This window comes from Gallinula chloropus (assembly GCF_964237585.1).
Source record: "Gallinula chloropus genome assembly, chromosome: 16".
Lineage (NCBI taxonomy): Eukaryota > Metazoa > Chordata > Aves > Gruiformes > Rallidae > Gallinula > Gallinula chloropus.
The window spans coordinates 7,614,092-7,636,076 of NC_140101.1; the positions used below are offsets into that span (position 1 = coordinate 7,614,092).

The 21,985-nt window shown below is 44.4% G+C and overlaps 1 protein-coding gene across 1 annotated transcript in view; it reads right to left on the bottom strand.

Annotated features, from left to right (window-relative positions):
* Positions 1 to 16,931, bottom strand: part of TSHZ2 (teashirt zinc finger homeobox 2) — a gene marked incomplete at its 3' end in the record, with an annotated part of 135,226 nt that extends 118,295 nt beyond the window's left edge. Inside the window, exon 1 of the mRNA XM_084271571.1 lies at positions 16,742 to 16,931. Coding sequence (XP_084127697.1) covers positions 16,742 to 16,781 — 40 coding nt within the window. The 5' untranslated portion in view covers positions 16,782 to 16,931. The remainder of the gene's footprint in view (positions 1 to 16,741) is intronic.
* Positions 16,932 to 21,985: the final 5,054 nt, after the last annotated feature.

Consider the following 21,985-nt stretch of genomic DNA (forward strand, 5'->3'; position numbering starts at 1 on the left):
GGCCTAAAGAAACTGTACAATACAGAACTTACCCCTGTCTGCTTTAGCTATCCTGAAGGATGTACCAAGAAATTGTCCTCTCCTGTGCCTGGCTCTCTTAAACGCCACACATTATGGCTGGAACTTGGGAATTGTTGGACTTTCTAGTGTAAGGTTATGCCAGTTTGTCATCCTGCCAGTCCTGTTTTCTGTCTCAGTCAACCAGGATAAACACTTAGCCCTCCTTTTTCTTTCCCTATTACCACACCCCTTGCTCGTAACTGGTATAGATTACATCAGAAATTCCTTGCTGAGCCAGCTCTGCTAATAATTTTTGTTCAAAATCACAAAAGAATCTGTGAAATGTAATCATGTCCGTACTTCAGTCCACTGCAAATACCCGGAAGATGAAATTAAATCTTGCAAAGAGTAATCCATCTCTTACTCGATCACTCCAGGACTAACCAAACAGTCAGAGCGATGGTTTACTGTGTTTGTGTGAACTCACGTTACATGCTGAGGCCACAGGCTGGGAATCTGCGATCTGCCAGTCCAGATGGGATTAGAAATCACTGTCACGTATCAAACGTCTGGCTCTCAATGAAATTATCTTTGAGGGGTAGGTTTATAAAGACACTTTCGGCACAGGCAGGAGAGAGGTAGAAAAGGGGCTGTATGTAACTGTACGGCTGAGATCAAATTCAATTATAGCTGCGAAAGTTACATTTGCAGCATTTTCAGTGAGGTCTTTCCCTCAGTGAGCACCATGCTGGTTACTCGGCCCCTTCAACACGAGAGTTTATTGACTTCTGCAGACTGATTACTGCATAGGCCACATTTTGCAGAAGCAGAAGGTGGCACACAGCCGTGCAGATGCCACTGCATGCCCGGAAGACACATTTCTAAACTTCCCGGGACCACTTGGATTGAGGGGATGCCTGTGCCCCGCTGCAGCACATCCTTCCCACACGTGCATGCAGATGGGGATAACCACATGCACAGATACTGCTAATCATCAGCAGGGTTTCTTCTCCCCTTAGCACAGATCTCAGGCTCCTGCTTTTGAAAAACTGCTCACTTATGTCTTACGATGCATTTTTACCTAATTGGCAGAGAGAGAAGTAATTAAATTTAACAGAAACCAGGGCTTCCAAATGAAGATATAATTTTTGAAGCCACAGTTTCTATTACTTTTTATTACCTTTACCTATGTTTTATATGGCAAAGGGTCACAGAACAGATGCAGCTGCTAAGCTGGGTGGTTTAGTAAATGAAGTCAGCTTCTGCAGAGAAAAGCAGAAGGAAGTTAGAGGACATGAGTGAATTCACTTTAGAAGCCGAATGAAGTTTTGAGTCACTGCTGACTCAGGTAAAACTCCGATTTAATGCACCACCTCTAAAATATACCCTCTTCTAGATATGGCAGTGATAATCAACTGGCCAAACACTCAGAAGAGAATGGGGAAATTCTGAGTAAGAGTATGAAAATGAATCATTATTCTGATAATGTTTTTGTTATTATTATTTTTGCAGATGAATCTGAAAGCTCTTAGTACTCAATTAAGTTACCACAGCCAATAAAGACAAAAAGCAAAATCAGGGCAGATACTTTCCGCATAGACACCATGGTGATGGGCACATTAGAAATGAGGTAGATTAGATAGATGAACTAGACAGACACGTCTAACTGTCCTCCAGTGCACTCATTTGTTTGACAGCCTGGAAAATGCCAACATTCCTGGGATTAAATGAAAATAGAAAATTGCATTTTCACTGCAAAGTATACCCAGAACTTTGCTATGTCAGTTGCTTGTTGTTAAAATAAACCAGGGCCCAAGCCTGTCCTCCCAGAGCCACACAAAGCACAGTAAGAGAAAAGACACAGTAACCAAGCAGGCGCCAAGATGCCCTTACCTCACTGCCCTTTTACCCCACACCCCCCCGCCAGATGTTAGAGGAGCAATAAGACCCACATACACTTTGATACAGTCATTTTTCCTGAGCTCAACACCACCAAAAACACTAAATTGCCCGCCTCGCATTGCTGTCTTCATCTCATATTTCTTTTCTTCATGACTTCCAGCTACTTTACCTTTATGGGCTGGTCAAATAATTTTTGTTCTGTAGTGCCTTTCCCCCCAACTTTGGTTTTTGAGAAAGTAAAGGTAAACAGATGTCTTGGCTATAAAAAATAAAGAACAACAATAACTGCAGTGATTCTCCCCAGAGGGTTCTGGCCCAGGTTGCAGATGTATTGGTGTGGCTTTTGCCTCAGCTCACAGAAAAACACATGCGCACACAATGGCCCACGGTTAGCACTTGTGCTCACATTCAACAGCTCCATATCCCCAGTGCCAAGATGTGCAAGCAAGTACAGCACTGGATTTGGCACTGTGCATTTTGGCAACCTCAGAGCCAGATCCTGCTCTTGCCCACTCCAGCTTCGACAGAAGTGCGGGCTGCAGTGCGGGGATCCATGCAACGTCCCGGTGTGTCAGGGAGAACAGAATCCAGCTCCTTGTGACAGTTTTCCCCACACAACATCACAATCAGCCAAACACATTTGCAATCTACTGCAGCTGGTGTTTCTATAATTGATAGAGATATAAAAGCCCTTTTTGCTAAAGTTGTACTTTTGTGTTTTTTTTTTTCTTGGGGGAGTTGTGAGAAAGCAGCTACAAAAAGCAAGCTTTAAATCTCAGATAATGTAGCTCCCTTTAGAATCCCAAGCTTAAAGCAAGTAGTTATGAGTTTTAGCGATGCAAAAAAATGGAGCTAAAAACAAACATTTATTTTACTTGACGTAGCAAAACAGTGGATTAAAAAGTTAAATCAATGCGCCGTCTGAATGGTTCCTGCTGTAGCTGCAATTTCAAATGAAATAAGAATGTTATAAAAACTCGTGCATATTAGGCACATTTGGAAATGTCTCCTTGTAACTGTTCTTTAAGTGTTCTGTCTATGAGCCCTAACAGGTCACTGCACAGGAAATGCAAAAATATGTTACATTTTAATCAGGGCATATAAAACACTGTCTAGAATGTTACACTGCCCTTGGGAATCTGTAGTAAGTAGGGGAACTTTTACAAAGTCCAGGTCACTCTCCCCATTACATCACTGTAAAAAAAATATATTATTATTAGGTTAAATTATATGGATGTCATGTATTAGAACTTTTCCAGTTGTAGGATGATGGCTAAGAGATGCTTATTTCCTCGGAGAAGCTCATAATCACTCCCTTGTTCCCCTGTACATACTTTGTATATTGAAAATACCGCATTTTAACTGAATCAAAATGTTTCCAAACTATTATAACGAACAAGGACAAATATAAAAGTGAGACTGTTCGTATGCTCACTCTGAACAACAAATTTCAGCACTTCACTCTAACACACAGAGAGACGCAAATTGAAAACCTGCCTGGCTATACCTCAAAGGTGATAAAAAATGAAAGAAGGGATTTTAGCAGAGATGTTTGGGAATGATTAAGGTAAAATGTCCCTAGTCCAAACGAGTGGAAACCCAGATGTCGATGGCATCATAACATCCCCCTGCTCCCCTGCAAATATTTCTCCAAATGATTTACCTCTGTTTAACCTAAATCACGAGTTTATAAAACCTCTAATAAGTTCACAGAAACAGAGAAAGAGTAGTGCAAGGGTGACTGTTTTCTAGATTAACTTTCTCAGGATTTTAGTTATTTAATGTACAGATTTGGGAGGTGACAGGAAACTGAACGATATCCCGAAAGTGACCTGCTCTGCTCTTGCTGATCCCAGTTCGAGTTTTGTCACTGGCTTCCAGATAGAAAGACTCAATTTCTATGAAAAGTCTCCCATGGGGCAGCAAGCAAAATGAACCAAACACCCCCCCGCCCCCCAGTCCCAAGTGAAACAAAATTCAGAGCCACGAGAGCCCGGCGCCTGCTGAAGCAAATGGCAGTTACAAAGCGACATAGGGCTCAGCCCTTTGCGATTTGCATGTTGTGGCACGAGAAGAGATCTCAGGCAAACAGGCCCTTTTTATCTAAACAGATATCTGTGGTTGAAACTCCTGGCATTATTCTTTGTGTTTTCTCTGAGCTGCTCACTTCTGTACGAGATCATTAACTGCCAGTAATTTCCAGGCTTCGTTCCGGCCTACCCAGGCCCCGCACCACCCCAGCCTGCCCACCAGGCAGCTCCAGCCGCTCGGCACACCCCTAGTGCCCAGCTGCCCTGTCTGTGCAGCCATTACACCACCCATACAGCCCCCACGAACCTCTCAGTGTGTGCTGCCTGACCCCTCCAATGGCTCCGCGTGGTTCTTGCCAGTCGACTCCCTGCCCGCATCTCCTCCAGTCTCCTAGCAAGGAACAGGCATTTTCCTCGTTCTGCAGGCATCTCACCTCGGGGATGGGACCTTGCCGCTGCCATCTAATGGAGGTAGAGGTGCAGCTCTGGCAAGTTTAAGTTATTTTTTTCCTACATTTTCCACACAAAAGGTCCCTGGAGGCTCCTCACACTGCCAGCACCGGCTCTACAGAGAGAACTTCCTTCCCAGCTGAGGCAGATGAACTTCCCGCACACATCCATACCCTGCCTGTGGCAAAACCAGGGCCCAGGGGGCTTTTGAAGAGGCAAGCTGAGGAAAGCCAGGAGCTGCCCGTGTAGCACCACGCTGATTTCCACCCAGGTCTTAACCTAACTAGAAACCACTGGGTGCATTCACTGCAAGAGCTGATGCTGAATGTCATGCTCTATGTTGACCAGGCAATGGAGTCAAGTATACATTTTTACTGCTGTTTTCTACAGATACTTGATAATTTTGTGCTCTCTGCTCCTGTCCTTACCCCTGCTTCCTGGATTTCCCTGCTCCCCACCTCAGGGCCTGGGCTCCAGCTAAAACCACACAGCGCAGACCATTTCCTCCTCCGCCTTTGACTGCTCAGACCCATCGTTGTCCCTGCAGCAGGGAAAGCAATTGTCCTACTTATCCCCAGCTAAAACATATTTTAAGGGAATGTAATTGAAAAAGAGAAACCGAGAACAGAGCGTGCGCGGTGGAGATGGCACGTTGGAGAATGCTGTGTCACCTTCTAAAAATTCTTTGGCAACAGCAACTTTTAGACTTTGTAAGTCAGGCAAATTTGGGTGGATTTTCTCAGGGAAAGCAGAAGATAGCTCTGAAAAATGTTCACGTCACTGCCAGAAAGCACAGTGGTCCCACAGATTTGAAATCAACCCTGATGTACATATTTCATATTTTTGCCAAATAACATCCTACCCTAAATTACAGGAAGAACGTTTTAAGAAAGGAAACACAGATTTTGGTAATGGAAATCGTTGCTCTGAGCAGCTCAGAACTGGAAACATTAGAACTAGTAGAAATCAAAGCTCTCAACAGAAAAGCCCAAACAATCTGGACTATGGAAAGTGTGCCCATAATATAGATGTTGCTGTTGCCGTGCCTGGGGCTACGCAGTGCTCCAGCATCCCTAAAGCCGTGCTCTCAAGGTCTCCATTGGCTTTCTGATGTTTTCAAGAGCTGCCCTGCTTCTTTTCCCCTTTTTGTTATCACATAGCTGAACTTTTACCGCATTCAAAGGCTGTTAGGCAGGTGAAAGCACCCAGCCCTGGGCAGCAACATTGGCTACTTGTTCTGCCCCATCTGCAGTATGTTTTCTTTCTGGTTCAAATAAACCATCAGGCTAAAGGGATTGTCAGGCAAAAGCAATACTAAACCCCTATCATTCCAAACACAGAGAATGTTGATAACTTGGTCTGTGTTATTTGAGCTGTTTTTTCTTGTGCACAAGTAAAACAATAACTGGCCGAGGCTACAAAACCCAGGTCTGAGACCCTGATTCAGTCAAAGGGGTCCTTGGACCTAAATTTCAGTGCAGACTCAAAAACTGATAGGAAATCCTTTTTAATCATTGAGCATTCAGCTGCTCATTACTGATGTACACTTTAATGATGTGCCCTTACATTTTGGTCAGGCTTTTAAAACACAATTTCCTCAAATTCAATACAAAATCCATTTGTGGATCCAAATTGTGAAATGGGGCCCCGTAATTTTGTTCAAGTGCTTTTTCAGATATAAGGTATGTTTGAAATACAAAATTGAAGGAGTTTGCTATGTCAGGTGATGTTTTGTTAGCTTTTGACAAGAGAAAATATTTAACACCCTGATTTTTTTCCTGCTCTGAATATTAGTTTAATTGTCACAAATAATTAAACGCTTATGAGTAAAAGACATCTTCAGACATTTTGACAATACATATTAAGAGATGCTTTAAGGGAAATCTGCACAGATCGGCTTTTATTTGTTATGCTAAACGATGATGCATCCTGATTGCATTTGTTCCTTATTTGTGTGTGCAACAGGAGACGTACTGTGAATGATCTGTAAGGAATAAAATGACAGTATTTGACAGGCTAGGAAATGTCTGGGCAAGGATTCAGGATTAGGAACCCTAAAAGGGCATTGTTTGTAGAGGGGTAACGGGATAGAGACACTCCCTTCAATCTAAGGCAATGAAAGGCATCAACAACTAAATTACAGTTAATAACAGTAAGAAATAAACACGAATTACATATACAAGGCTTAAGCTCAAGGACTTTGGACCACTAAAAATATATATTATTATATCAATTATCAAAGAGAGACAAATTCCCATCATGGGAATTTGCATACAAACTCTAATAACCTACTATTCCGAAAAAGCGGGTGAGCATCAATTTCCATATGGAAAGGAGCCGTGGGAGAGTCTCACAAGTCCCCAGCTTCAGAGAAGAAAGCCCCACCTGGTGATTCGGCACCGACCGATCTGGCCTCTGCTCACAGGGGTAGCGGGTGGTCTCCCAGGTACGGCAGATTAGCCCTATATTACCTAAGATTTATTCTGGGTTCCTGTCAATATAATGGCTGAAACGACCATTCCTGAAAGGTAATACGGTGTGAAAATAAACATAAACAATCCTTAATGAATCCATAGGCTATTACTTGCATCATATTTCTTCTGTAGGCAATACATACATCTCCACTTTAGAAAAACAACACTGCCCTTGATCGAGGCTTAACAATTCCTGTTTACACCAGAGAGGGAATTGAGGAAGGTCCATGGGAACTGCTTGGTGCTAAAAGCTTTTCAAAATCCAGGTCTCTCTTTAGATGCCCACGTAAGGATTTAGTCTCTTAACATTACAAGCTGACTTACAAAAATCAAAGCCACAAAATTTATTACCAGAGATTTCCAACCACCTCAGGCAGTCTGGGTGGAGGAAAATGTGTTTGTCCTGTTTAGTTACAACTAGACCAGGTTTTTCATATTTCTCAGGGCAACGCGTTATATTCTGTCAGAAATACAAAGTAAGATCCCTGGGCTGGCAAAGAAATGCAGAACAGCATAATGGGGGAAAAGTAACTGTAACCAAATTCTTTGGTTCTGAAACTCATCACTGATCAAAAATGCATCTGAGGATAATTTAGGGAAGTTAAAGAAGTTAAATTACTCTGTTTAAAACCATTGCCTAGTGAAGCTTCCTTGGCTTGTTAACAGAGCTAACAGAGCTCTATTTTCTCTCACTCCGAGTCCTCCCACTTTTGGGAGCTCCTGGACATGAGCAGAGTGCTGCCTCCTCCGCATGGCCGGTTGCACAGAAGGGCTGAAGCTGCCTTCCCAGCTTCCCTGCCTTCCCAACCTCCCAGCCTTCCCAGCTGTCCCAGCTCCCCTCCACAGCCCACTCCCAGAGCCTCAGCGTGGCAGCTCCTCCTTCCCATCTCCACAGCAGGCATGCCAGTGCCTTGAGCCTCCTGCCTTGCTTTCTCCCCTGCAGCACACTGACCACAGAGAGGTGATCTGCTACCTGGAGCTGGGAATTAGAAGTAAATGCTGTTTGACTTTGAGCAAACCAACTAATACCTCCTGGCTGCAATTTGCCTTCTTGTAAAATGGGGGGAAAATATTGTGCTTCACTGGGGTTATTCCACGGAGTACATAGCTTTAGTAAAAAAACCTCGGTGAAAGGTGCTAAGTGTGAGGAAATATTACTCCACTTCCTAACAAAGCCCACATATACGAGCAGGAACCATGCAGCTAATCAAAAGCAGCAGAAAGCTTTTAATTTTTTTAGCATTTAATGATACAGATGATCAATATAACTACTTAGCTTCTTTCACCTTTCACGTGTTAATTTAATGCTACTTGTACCGTGCTTATAAATGTTATGACATGGCTGAAAGACACATAAAAAAATTAATTTTGGTAGACCAATACACCAGCTAGCATAAGGTTATGTTTCTTTGCTACACAACCATACATCATGGAAAGATCCAGCTCATCACTGTGAAGTCCACTCACCCTGTGGGAAGGAAATGAGTTCTCCCTATATGTACAAAGGCAATCGCAGGCCTCGTGAATCATGTAATTCACACAGAACTATCTATACATGGAAGATTCAGAGTAAAACCTCTCCCCCAAATAAAAATGACTTTGGTCCAAGTGGAGGGTGAGTGACAGAAGGAGGCTTCTGACCTGCACACACCAAACTGCACCAATGTGCAGCTTTTCATTCTGATCTCCTCCCAGCTGAGTTTCACCACCAAAAGATCTTTGCTATGAAGGTATTCCAGAGGATTTAATTATTTTCATTAAAAACAAGAACTGTGTGCTGCTCCTTTTTCAATAGGCATTCTGCACCGATTCCACATAAACAGACCAAATATCACTTCAGCGAAGTTGCTCCGGGAATATTTAACAGCATTTTTTAAGTTATGAAAGCAATATTGAATGAGATTTACTACGATTTAAGATAAGTGGGTCTTAATTTTATATGAACAGAGAGACTTAAAAAGCAACCAGAAAAGGTTCCGATTATATTGTGCTGGAATATTAGGCCCTGCACAAAATTGCCCCTTTTCTCCTTCACATGCATAAAAACAAGCACAACAGGCTTTTCAATTAAATGAGTCTTTTGAGAGAGATGCAGGAAGAGCCAGAAAGCTCCTTAAAACTTTATTGCTTTTCATCTTTGTCAGGTAGGGATGTGCATTAAAAACAACCTGTTCTTGCCAGCCCACAGCCCTGCCTGCAAGTCTTTTCTTCCTGTTTGACCTATCAATTTGAAGAGTTTCCCAAAGTGGGAATGGAAGGGTTGATCTGGGTTACTTTTCCCCATACTCTCAGTAGTTTTGCTTTCCTGTAGCCATCTAGAGCTAAGGACGCTTTCCACAGTCTCTTTAGCATCGTGAGTAACTTTAATGAGCCTGGGTATCATTAGACAATAGCAGTTTACAGAACGCAGGGAGAAGAGACACAGAAAGCAATAAGATGCAGCTATAATAGATACAAGCCATGGAGATGAAAGAAAGAAGTCAGCATCTCATTTGCATTAATACAATAAAAATACAGCATTAATGTTGCTAGTTGTAAATTTTTTTGAATAAAGTTGAGACTGATTATATCTGGAAAAAAAAAAGGCAGGCTGTGCATTCTTGTAGGTCTCGTAAGTGTTTAGGCTTTAAAGAACAGTTACTGGCTATTAACTTTCTAGATTTAATTGCCACTAAAAACAGTCTCTGCAAAACTTCAATTGAAAGCCACTCCTCAAGAACCGATGGTCTGATCTCTCAGAACTGCTTTGTTTACAGCTACACAAATTCAGAGCTACTATTCACGTAACTCCACTCCATCATTATGTTATGTACTTTGTTTACTGGTATTATGTGTGTGTATATATATAATTATATACGCAGACACACACACACCAGCTCATCATCAGAGTAAGTCAAAAGCAATATTGCCAACCTTGCTTATTGAAAAATCAGAAGCACACCCTCAAAAATCATGAGAGTAGCTGAAAATTATAAGATGTTAAAAACAGCCACTTTGTGAATCACGGCATTTTTCTTCTGGCTCAAGAACTCAGGCTGCATGTTTTAAAGCTCCTTAGTTCTCCATAGCAAGGAGTTTAAAATAAATTTTCCCTTTAACATGTATATTGGGCACTTGCATAATCGCCAGGCTCCAGGAGCTGGGGATTTAAAGAAAATAAACACTAACAAGGGACTTGCAGTGGACACAGCTCCTAACATCACGGGAATTTCACCATTTGGGTAAAATATTGGTTGAATAATCAAAAAACTGCTTTAAACTGAGTTTTCCAGCTTCGATGGATAAGAAGGGGGCATCTCCCTCCCAGGCAGGAGCTTGTCTCTCCCTTTTGTGTAGCTGCCAACCTGCAGAGGACCCGTTTCCCATACCTTTAGGACTGTTTGTTCTATTTAACTGGAAATTTACCAATCCTTGGGATGACTGGTGCTGCACATTATAAACTCTGTGTTTCTCACAACCCAATCTTGTAATTTCTAAGCTATTGTGACTTTTTTTTACCTAGGGCAAAGGGGCAAAACATTTCTTTTGGGGAAACAAAGATTCTCTTCATTTTTCTAAATGAAACACTTACTGCAACACTTGGATCATAAGACCAGTTTTTCCACTTCTTTTTTGCCTGAAAAACCTCACAAGGTAACGGGTGAAAAGCCAGCAACAGTTAAAGAGGGATGTGTAAATCTAATGGGAAACAGGGTGCTTCTATGATGCGTTTCTCCTTGAAACCTTAAAAAATACACCGCTCGCTGTCAAGGTATTTCTGGGTTGCAGAAACCGTTATTATAACACGATAAAAATGACTCAGTGCCAAGATCCAACAGCCTCAAGTGAGAGGTCACCTTAATGAGAAAGAACTGATTTTAGCCCCTAAAACTACACAGAACTCTGAAGCTTCCGATCTGCAAAACCATCTCTGTGCATTTACTTGAGAGCTGCTGCTCCCGTGCACCACACCACACGTTAAAACAGGGTTCTGTAAAAGCCCTCATCATCTCCTGGCACCAAGAAAACAGGGTTCGATAATTAACACAGAGAATGGAACCATGTTTGAGAAGTGCAGCTAGCCAAGCAAGCAAAATACCTCGGTCGTCTAGACTTTAGGGAAGAATAGCATGCAACCATTAGTAACACGAGTTACAAGCAGAACTCTCCCTAGATTTAAAGCTTAATGGTAAAATCCGGTCCCTCTTCAGAGGCAAAAACATCAGCGAAGAAACACATATTTTTACTCTTGTAGTGAAACAGCCCTGTTTTACATAGAGACAGTCTTTACACGGGCCAGTTACCCACTGAAGCAAAGTGCTGAGTAAGAGCTGCAGAACTGGACCCACTCTCATGTAAATTATTGTAATTAAATAGGTAATGAAAAATCACTGCTCTTGCACGAATGAAATGTAAGACTTCAGCTGCGAGTGTAATGTGTTTCCAATTGACTCCTCTATCAGATTCGGAGATGGATGAAAATGTCTCTCTGCTTGCGTGAGCACGCTCTGGAGGTGAAACTTCACAAGTATTTTCATTTCGCAGAGAAGAAGGAAAAACAAAGGCTCATTTCTACGGCAAAGGCAGGACGATCCCCCTTTTTAAGGCATAACACGTTACACACGTCTCAACCCAAGAGGCATTACGTCGGAATCATTCTACTTCGCGTTCCTAATAATACGTCATCCCGCAGAAGAACCAGGCCTTGCTCTCCCCTCCACGAGCTGACGTGATATTTTTTTTACATTTGAGCTCTTAAGATCTGCACAATAGCTTAACACAATAAGTGTTTAGCCTCTGGTTCCAACTGTAATTGATAGAGTACAGTTCCATTCCCTCTGCTGCTGCTGCTAAGTTGGGAATTGCAGCCACAGCAACTGACAGCCTTTTTTTTTTTCTCCACAAGTCTGGAGTTGCTCTCTGGGAGCGATGTCCTCATCGGGATGAGAAGTAAAATGACGGGAGAAAGGCTCGGCCTGGCCCTGTGCTGCAGAAGAACTCTGGGGACCTCTCCTAGGGGAAGCAGATCCTTGAGGTGGGTGCTACTAATGAGAGCAAAAAATCAGCAGGAGAAAGTGCAAGGAGGAGGTACCAAAATCCTGCCATTTGGAAGAAAATGGGCTTTTCGATCAGAGAGCACAGAAGGGGGAAAGCATTTATGCAAAAGAATTTCTGACAATCAATGTGCTGTTTAAAAGTGCTGTAAAATTGTGTCATTTACTGCTGGAAACATCTTTCATACCGCAGTCACAGGGGCTGAACTCTTGGTGAGTCCCGTGCTTTATCTAGCGATAATATACTGTGCTTTGATATGCGAGAGTAAAACTGAAATAAGGAAACAGTAACTGAAACCAACATGATTTCACATTGTCCCATTCGGGCCTGAGCTTTGACATGGGAAAAAAAATGCAGAGCAGCTTTGGGCTTGGTAGCTGACTCCAGAATTTAACGCAGATGGCGGCTAATTTCAGTGCCTCTTTAGTTGCAAAAGTACCTATTTTGGAAGATATTTAATTAACTGGGATGTAAAGGCTCCTTTTGTTTGTGAACACCTTGGCTTTTTTTGTCATCTGTCAGCATCACGATGTGCACAGTAACTGAAAGGTTCTGAGGCATGAGCTATTTAGGTGGTTTTGATGTGCACTTGCTTTTCTGGAGGATGTTTGAACAAAGCAGGGCTGCCATTTCTACAGCCTCCTTCAGCACTGCTTGCTTGGAACCTGTTTCTGTGGCCCCTATAATAAAGGATACAAATAATACTCAAGAAGCCCCAACATTCCCTGTTATTAATACATGTATATATCGCTTCCTTTCATCACAGCAATATGCGCACCGGACCTAGCTGGGCATTTACTCTGCTCCCTGAAGAAATGGATTTTTACTTCCTAAATATGTTTCTGCTTTAAATAACCTTTTACTACTAAGGTGCAAACTGCAGCTTAAAGTACTGCCTGCTAACCGCCTTCTGTCTGCTGCTCTCTGAGGACTCTTCCAAAACCAAAACTGTGTTATTCTACAGCTCCAATAAACAAAATAAATGCCACTGATATCTGTTCCTGCTGTACTTTTCCAGAGCTTTGGTTCTTAGATAGCTTCTCGGAGCTGGGAGAGAAAGAACTGAAGAAATACAAAATTGCAGCCGGAAAAGACGTTAAGTCCAGATTCCTCTTTGCAGGCTTTAAAAAAGCAAACTAGCAATTCATGATCACAAAATAAAATATGCACATTTAAACAAGCTGCAGGGGAAAGGAGAGTTTAATCCAGTGAAATTGTGTTTGAAAGCTATTTCATACCCCTAGGAATAAAATCTGAATAGCAATTCTGCTTTGCTCCCACCCTTTTTCCACCCTTCTGTTAATATATTACCATTTGTTATGGAATCGTTACAAGACTTCTACCCCAGAGGTGGCTGCGTTTCATTGAAGGATGAAGTACTTTCTGGGCCTGAGCCTCCTCTTACTCGCAGGAGCAGCCAGCGCTCACTGCAACTGCACCGATGCTGGATGCTGCTAGGAGAGCTACGTTTGATTTGCACCTGAGCAAGAGAAGGATCAGGCCCATAGTTTGCAAAGCCCTTTGTGATTCATTTGGGTGAAAGCTGTGACACGGGCGGGGTGTTCGCTGTGAACCGGGGCATGATCCTAAAGCAGGGGCTGATAGAAAGAGCTGCAACTATCTGCTTCAAGAATTACCGACACGGAAACGACGGTCTCAAAAAGGAATGACGATTCAGACAAGATTCGGCCCTGGAAAGATCAAAATGCATTTGACATAGTTTCAGCACTGATGCGAAATAAAGTATCTTTAAAAGTGTAATTTGAGATCAAAAATCCCCATCATCTGACATAAATAGTGCCCCATTTATCCAATTACCCTACCTTGCTTCATTACAACAGTCTGTAATATATTTCTTAGGAATACAAGGCTTAAAATTAATAATAGAAAAGGACAAAATTGCCATGTATATTTCTCCAGATAGATTTTCATCTAGCAGCAGGACTTCACTTCTGATTCACTCGCTGGTTCTCTCTAACCTTTACATTATTCATTAATCAAACTAGAAACCTGCTTTCAAAGTCAGTGCATGGTAGTAATTATTTACAGTTGTGCATAGTATTTAATTTTAAGCAATGACAAAAGCAGGCATGTCCAGAATCATAAGGCTTATCATTTTTCTTCTGTTGGAGGTGAACTATCTAAAGAAGCTGAAAGTTGCAAACTTCTCTTCAATATCTCTGCTGCCATCAAGACAAAATGCAGTGCAACTGATACCTTTGAACTCATGCAACTGAAAATAAATAAAAGTGAAAATTAAATAATATATAATGCAGTAACTCCTTTAAATAAAAGGAATAAGGGGCTTTGCTATCAGCCGTGATGAGCGATTCGTTCCTCATTGCACAGCCTGTCTACTGTCACTTTGAGGTATTTTTCCCCATACAAACCAGAACCTCAGCACTATCCCTGAAAATGAAAGTCAGTTTAAGAACTATATACAACAGGCACGTCTGGTCTTTGAACATCCTCCAGTCCCCCCCCCCCAAACACACAAATACAACTTCAGAGCAGGAGAACTATTGCAAATGTATTAAACCCACTTTGAATCAGCTATGCCAGGTACAACTGGGCTGCATCTGCAGTATTTTGCTCACCTGAAACAACATTGATCTGAGGACAAATACAATCAAAGAAATGCACCGCTGAAGAGCAATGCACATTTTTTAATGAGAATAAGAAAGGAGAAATGTTATTGTGGTCATTCAGATTTCGACCTCAGCATTTAGAGTCTCAAAAATCCTGTAGCGTTCTGAATAAAAACATCTTACTGTATTCTCAGCAGGGAAATCCCGGGAAACAACAGCATGGGCTTTGCTCGCAAAGATTTACTTACTCTGTAGCCTATGTTTCTAAAATAGAACAGGGTGCCCCTTCTACAGAAAGAGACCACGCGCATTCCAAGTGAAAATCCTACTTTGAAAACAAAATAAAATGAAGCCTCATACTCCTGACAGAGAGAAAAAAGGAGCAATTCTAGCACTGTCACTGTGATGATCAGCATCCATGGGAAAAAAAAAAAAAGACAAGCTATTTATCCTGCAAGTTGCAAACGTTCATGCCTTATTCAGATATAACCTCTTTGTGACTAAAACAATAATAGCAACTCATCAGAGAGTTCTTCTGAGTACATATATATTTATATATATATGTGTGCATTTCTAGCATAACTGTTATTTGTGGTTACAGAGGATCTCTGCTTGCCAGGAATCGTGCTAGCGACCCGCATAGGTACATCCATTGGTCATGTCCCAAAAGACCCTGCCCGCATCCCATTGTCCTACACCTATATGAATACAGCCAAATACCGAAGTTCAGAAAAGTTACCCATGTCCCAGTTCCTCTGCACCAGCATTTACCTTTGAATGACTCCCAAGCACTACTTCTCAAAGTTTATTCAAGTATGCCACTAAACTTGCCCGTACCTTTTGTCCCACATATCACACACTACACCTAGAAAATATTCAGAAGGGGGGGAGGAAAAATTAGTAAACCATTTCTAAATTAAACACATAAAATATTAGTTTTCTTTAGAGAAGTAATCTGATGAGGGACACAAAGAAAAAAAAGAAGGGAAAAAACCCGCCTACATTAAAAGCCAAACAAGATAATAATTGTGCATGTCTGGCTAAGAGAATCTAGAGGGCAAGCCTTACGTCATTGGCACTTGGGTTACCATGGTGAGTGATTTATTGATATATATCAAGAATGAATAGATCAAAGGCAGCAAGATGACAGGTGATCAATCAAATGTCAAATCAAAGCTGGCAATCAACTGGAAAGCTGATTTTTCAGTGGGTGGGTCTGGCAGAAGAAAAATGAACTTCCATATTGCGCTTCCCAGAAACAAAACCCCACCACACTATTAAAAAAAAATAAAAAGCAATTAAGCAGCCTGAAAGAAAACTCTTTGAAAAGATTTACTATACAGGCCCACTCATCTCTTTTCTTTCTCTTGGCCCCCGAAAGAAAAAGAGCACCGTACGAACGACAAAGCAAAACACTTCCAAAGTTGCAAACTATTTTCTCTTTCAAAAAAAAAAGAAATAAAAATTGCAAAACCACTTGGCATGGGCAAATACATAAACTCGGCTGCAAAACAAAAGAAGGATTTGATCTGAAAATGCGGATTGCCTTCTAACAGTCAGAACGGTTCGTTTTATTTCCTGTTGCAATTTTCACCACTGATGATCAAAGGCTGAACTTCCCCACCGGGTTCATCAGCAGAGACAGTCCCTGTACTATTTCAGGCACACACGGCACACACACACATACACACACACAACACCCCCCCCAACCCCCCCCGCCGGCACTGCCACCAGAAACACGGCGAAATAAAAGCTGAAACACACCGACCCACTTCGCGAAACGCGCGGTTTAAAAACAAAAACCACCGGGAAGGGGAAGGGGAAAGGGAAAGGGGGGGGATCAGGAGGGGAAACGGGGGGAAAAAAACCCATACAGACTAAAGCGGGAGGCAAACGGGAGCCGGCTGTCGGCTAGGGAAGGGGAAGGGGCCGGGGGAGAGGGGAGCGAGTGGGAGAAAGTTGGGGGGAAAGTTTAGGCAGGGCGGGCTGGGAGCTCGGCGCGGGAGCGGCGGGGACCGCGCGGCGGGAGCGGCGGGCGGTGGAAGGGGACAGCCCATGGCGAGGAGAGATCTTGGCACTGAGGGGGACACCGGCTCCGAGGAGTTGCGAAGGGGAAGGGGGGGGGGGGGGGAGGAGGGGGATAAATAAATAAGGATCCGGCCCGGAAAAGCAAGGGTGACCCTAAATAATAATAATAAAGATGGGGGTAGGATTGGAAGGAGTGGAGAGACAGAGGCTGTGTAAGTGGATGGCTTCTCCTTACCTGCAGCCCGTTTGGGTGCTTGCTGTTTCCTCCTTGGCATCGCTCTACTTTCTCCAATCTCACTTCTGTCCCCAGATCCGAGAGCCCTGAGACGCTCCTGAGTCGTGTTTCTCTGCCTCTGCCTCTCAGCTGCTTTCCCCAACACCCCCCTCAAGCCTCCCCTGCCCCCCTCCTTTCCACTTCACTGATAGGAACCTGTTTGGTTTTTATTTTATTTTAGAGATCTAGGTTTCTTTCTCTCGCTCTCTCTCTCTCTCTCCTCTTTTCTTTTTTTTTTTTTTTTGGTTGGCTTTTCTTTTTTTTTTTTTTTTTTAACTGTTGCAACACTTGCTTTGCTTTGATTCAAACATCCGAGCTCAGGAGCAAATGAAAGGCGCCCACAGTGCCACAGAACGGTAATAAATAAATAACAAAATAGATATGTATATCTTAAAAAAAAAAAAAAAAGGCAGCTCTGGAAAAGACTGTGGGGCTGGCTGCTTCCTCCCTTTCCTCTCCTCTCCTCCTCCTCCTCGCAGAGCTGTATGGCGGAGCGGTGCGTGGTGCGTGTGTGTGTGTGTGTGTGTGCGCGTGTGTGCGCGGAGCGCTGCAGGTTCCGTGCTGTCAGATGCCAGGCGGTGAGTGATATGGGAGCGGACAGGAGCTGCGGGCGGAGAGGGGAGGGGGGGGTAGGAGGGATGGGGGGGGGGGCTGGCACTCCCGCACACACGCACACACACACACACACACACACACTCGCAGAGGCAACACACGCGCGCACCACACACGCGCGCACACACAGGCAGGGCGAGGCGATGCCAGCAAACATCGATCCGCTGAGCAAACTGAACATTAACAAACTCCTCCTCCGCGACCCGATGACAGGATGACATTTACTCCGCGCAGACAGGCGGCACGGCAGTTTATTAAAGGGACAGGGGCGCGCCGCCGCCGCCGCCACACACGCGTGACACGGCAGTCACCCCACGCGTGACACCATCACACGCGTGACGATACATCACGCGTGGTACCCCACCTTATCCATCCCACCACCACCACCCCGCCCGTTCTCCTGCCGGGGGAGGGCGCTGCGGGGCGACGGGAGCGCCCGGTGCGGGGGGGGGGACTCCCCCCTCCGCCCCCCCTCCGCCCCACGCCGGGCGCTCCCACAGCCCCGCAACGCCCTCCCCGCCCCCGCTCCCGCGGTAACCGGGACCCCCGCCGCCCGTGGGGCCGCCGCTTTGCCGCGGTGTGCGCCGAGCTGCCTCCGGTTGTGCGAGGAACCGCAGCCCTTCGGCTACCGGCGGTTTACTCCCCGGCCGAGCGGCTCACACACACACATACACACCCCATCCCTTCACGGTGGGAGCAGCAAGGGAAGAGGCTTGGTCGGCGTTAAGTTGGGGAGAAGTTAAGGAGAGAGAGAGAGAGAGACCAAGCTCGGGCCGAGGCCCTGATGTAGCTGGGGAGCACCGACCCGAACCAGGGTAGCGGTGGGAGCATCCCATTCTCATGCACAGGCATAGCAGGGTCATGACAGGGGCTTCTGCAGCCCCACCGGAGTTCTTCCTCCCCCTTCCAAAGACACTAACAGGCCAAGGAGATGCTGGAGCATCTTCAGTGGGGTGGTCGTGGTGACGCCTAGCAGTACCTTCCCTTGCCCCGGCCAGGCATCTCAGGGTTATTTCCATATGGTCCATTAACACCTCGAGGTTTTAAAAGCAATTTGGGACTGAAAGGAGGGGTTCGGTGCTACATGTGCAGCTGCACTTCACACACAAGAACTCCTCAGCATAGGATTTCTGGTGCTGGGTTTGCATCCCCGAGTTCGCCCGTAGATATTCCCATCGCTGTGTTGGCACTTGTACCTTCCCGATGGAACTGCTGGCTTTGATGGGAGTAATTTTCACCCCCTCAGCTCAGAGTGAGTGTTCTGAGGTACCAGCGAGAGCCACCGTGTTAAACTGGCATCACTGGCTGTCCTCAGATCACAGTCCAGAGGCTTGGGCAGGGAGTGGGTTTTTGCAGGGAGACCCCTACGTGACCTTTGTGTTAGGCAGCCTGAGACGGGACTGTGCTTATAAGACCATCCACCTGATTTCCCTGGAATTATTTGATAGCCTTCCCTGTGCGGACTCCAGCAATTTTTATAAGCAATTTGGAAGTATTTATTGGTGCAAGCAAATGCTTAGTTTGAAAGATAAAATAGGATAACACTACTATAAAATACTCATTTCTCCACTTCTGCCTAGCATAACTCACTCCGAAGGGAACAGCTCTACTTGAAGCTGGTGCACTCCAAGGGATCTCGGTGCTGCCTCCAGCTCAGGCAACAAACCCAGGGCCAAGGGGGGCCGTGCCCCCACCACCGCCACCAGGGCAATTATCCAGGCACTGTGATGAGAAGTGATGCTCTAATTTGTAAGGGCAATGCTGGACCTGGATCCGGCAGCTCAGAAACAAGGGTGGCAAGTGAGGATTTTCCTTTCACAGTTTGTCCTGGCTCGGGTTGTGATTTTGATCTCTTCGGCTCCTATGCTTTGGTTCCCAAACCAGAAAACCAGAGACACCTCCAGTGGGTTTCGTGTTCCCCCTCCTCCCTGGCTGCACAGAAAGACACTGCACCCCTGCTCAGGCTGAGGAGCTCTGACTTACACGCTGCTCTGACCCAGCAATGTTTTTATTGACAGTTCTCCCAAACTGTGGGACATGGCATCACATGTTGGGACAGTAGAAAGTGTCAGAGGGGGGACGAGACCGACGGAGCCCCCTCCGATTTTAACCTCTCCATCTGGGATCTGCTACTTCTCTGCAAGTTGAAAAGATACCAGCTCTAGATGTAAGCAAAGCAGCTTACTACTCAGGGTAGCCTGGGATCAGCAAGTAGCGGCTATTGTTCTCCAGAGCTGTGGCTTAAGTCCAAATGCTACAGAGTGGGGATGGTATTTGTATCAGTGGTGTTTCAGCCTCAACGTGCAAGAGGAGAAAGTCACTGTTTTAAATGGTTACTCCTTTGGGAAGGGGAAAATTGAGAAGATGGACTTCTGAGTAGAGCACTAGCGCGATGGCACCCTATCCTCGGTGATAAATGGGAGCATTAACAAGGCTTGGTCGAGAGGAACCCTACAGATTTATGGCTTCCTGTCTCCACCAGCAGATGCCATTATGGCTGACAGAACAGAATGCCTTTCAAGAGGGAACTGGGGTGGGATTATGAGGAAGGGGAAAAAAAAGCAAGCGGAATCTGGTGTCCGTTTTTATCCACTGGTCAGAATTCACCGATGGGTTTGAATACAGCTGAAACTACACGGTGTTTGCGTGCTCCCCGCCTCGGTTATTTATAACTAAGTTGGTGAAGGTCATTTAGCATCTCTTTTAGCACAGGAAGAACCCATAATATTTACTGAAAGCATTTTTGCACACTTGAAAATTAGAGATAATAAAAGGAACAGATAGCACTGAAGGCTTCCTTGGCTTATCCAATGGAATAATCTTGATGGGTGCTTAATGTTTATTTTGGAAATGTAGCAAATGATTCTGAAGCTATATTGAATTTTATCTATTTTTATTACATTGCAGAATAATATTTCTCTTTCCTGACAAAATGTTATGACCAGTAATAGCAATGGCAGTTATGCATGTTCAAAAAAGAGTAATCAAATCTCATGCTTCAGGGCATGAGCTGAATTCCCTGCTGGGATCCAGAAGGAATTTTCTCCCCCCCCCCCCCCCCCCTCAAATACAGCAATATACAATCAACTGGGTGTGTTCTTAGATGTTTCCCAGTTTCTTGGTTAGGTGATCACATGGAACAACAGTGGGGTCTGGGATAGTGGGAATCCTCCAGTGCTACAGCTCCAGGCTGCTTTGGGTTTGATCTTTCAAAACAACACGTGTGATTTGTTGTGTGTTACAGTATGGAGATGTTTGTGCACAATAAAGGGAGAAATATGCTTTGTGTACTTGACTTTGATAACAGTTCCTATTGGGTGTAGCCACAAGAAACTCATCTGTGTAGCTTCAGTTGTCCTTGCTTATTTCTGCTGGCTGCTTGCTGGGGCTGCTGCACTGATAATTAAGCAGAGTGTTTGGGGGGTGTTCCTCTTAATTCTTTCCCCTAGAAGTTACATATACCGAGGTACACAACTCATCTTGAATGAAATTCCAGAAGTTAGCATTTGGGTTTAGTAAATGAAAAGTTTTCAGTGTGTAGTAACATTGCCAGCTAATGGCAACGTTAGGATCAGCGTTGGCTTCCTCCTCACTCAGAATTCCAGGAGGAAAAAAGGATTGAAATAAAAATTGGGGTTACAGTGATTCTGAAAGAATTGCCTGGAGAGGCAGTATGGGGGTTCCTTACAGAAAGGAGTGCCCTGGGGAGTGAGCCCCTGCCAGCCTGGTGCCCAGGGACGGGACAGACTCTTCTTGTTCCACGCCTGAGGCGCATCTGACCAGTGCGATGTAGATTCAATAATCCTCCTGGCAACCTACTCTACTGGCCTTACCTGTGGAACTTTTTCCTGCTATTGAAAATTTGAAACCTGTTTCTTGTCATGGTGTTCTCAGATGAAACAGAGAACAGCTCATTTCCTTCCTCTTCCTAACGATTTTTAATATAGTTGAAGACTTACTACATCTCCTCACCAAACCACCCCGATTCCTTCAGCCATCCCTTGCAGGTCATGCCTTCTGGACCCAGCACTACTTTATTGTTCTGTGGCTGGACAACACATGTTCCTCAGTGCAGCGCCAAGAACTGGATGCCGCGTTGCATTCGAAATCTCCCCGGCACCGAGCGGATTACTTCCCATGTCCAACATGCGACACTCCTGTTTATATGTCCCAGTTTGACATATGCCCTTTCTGCAAGAGCATGACACTGTTGACTCATGTACAGCTTCTGATTCACTGTAGCCCCAGATGCTTTCCTGCAGAACTGCTTTGTAATCAGTTGTCCCCATCCTATATTTGAACAGCTGATTATGCATCAGTGACAACTTTGCACTGATTCATCTTGAATTGCATCCTATTTTTTCAGACTGTTTCTGCAATTTGTCAAGATCATTCTGTATTATAAGGCTGTCTTCAAAGGCTGTTGCCGTTCCCCCTAGCTTGGTACCATCTGCAGATCTCATGCTAAGCCTTTTCTGTTCCACCTTCTAAGACACTAATAAAAGTATTGGATGTTGCTGGGCCCAGGATCCGCTCCAGGCATTATTCCAGCCTAGCAGTGGCCTTTTATTATAAAGGCACAATTCTGGAACA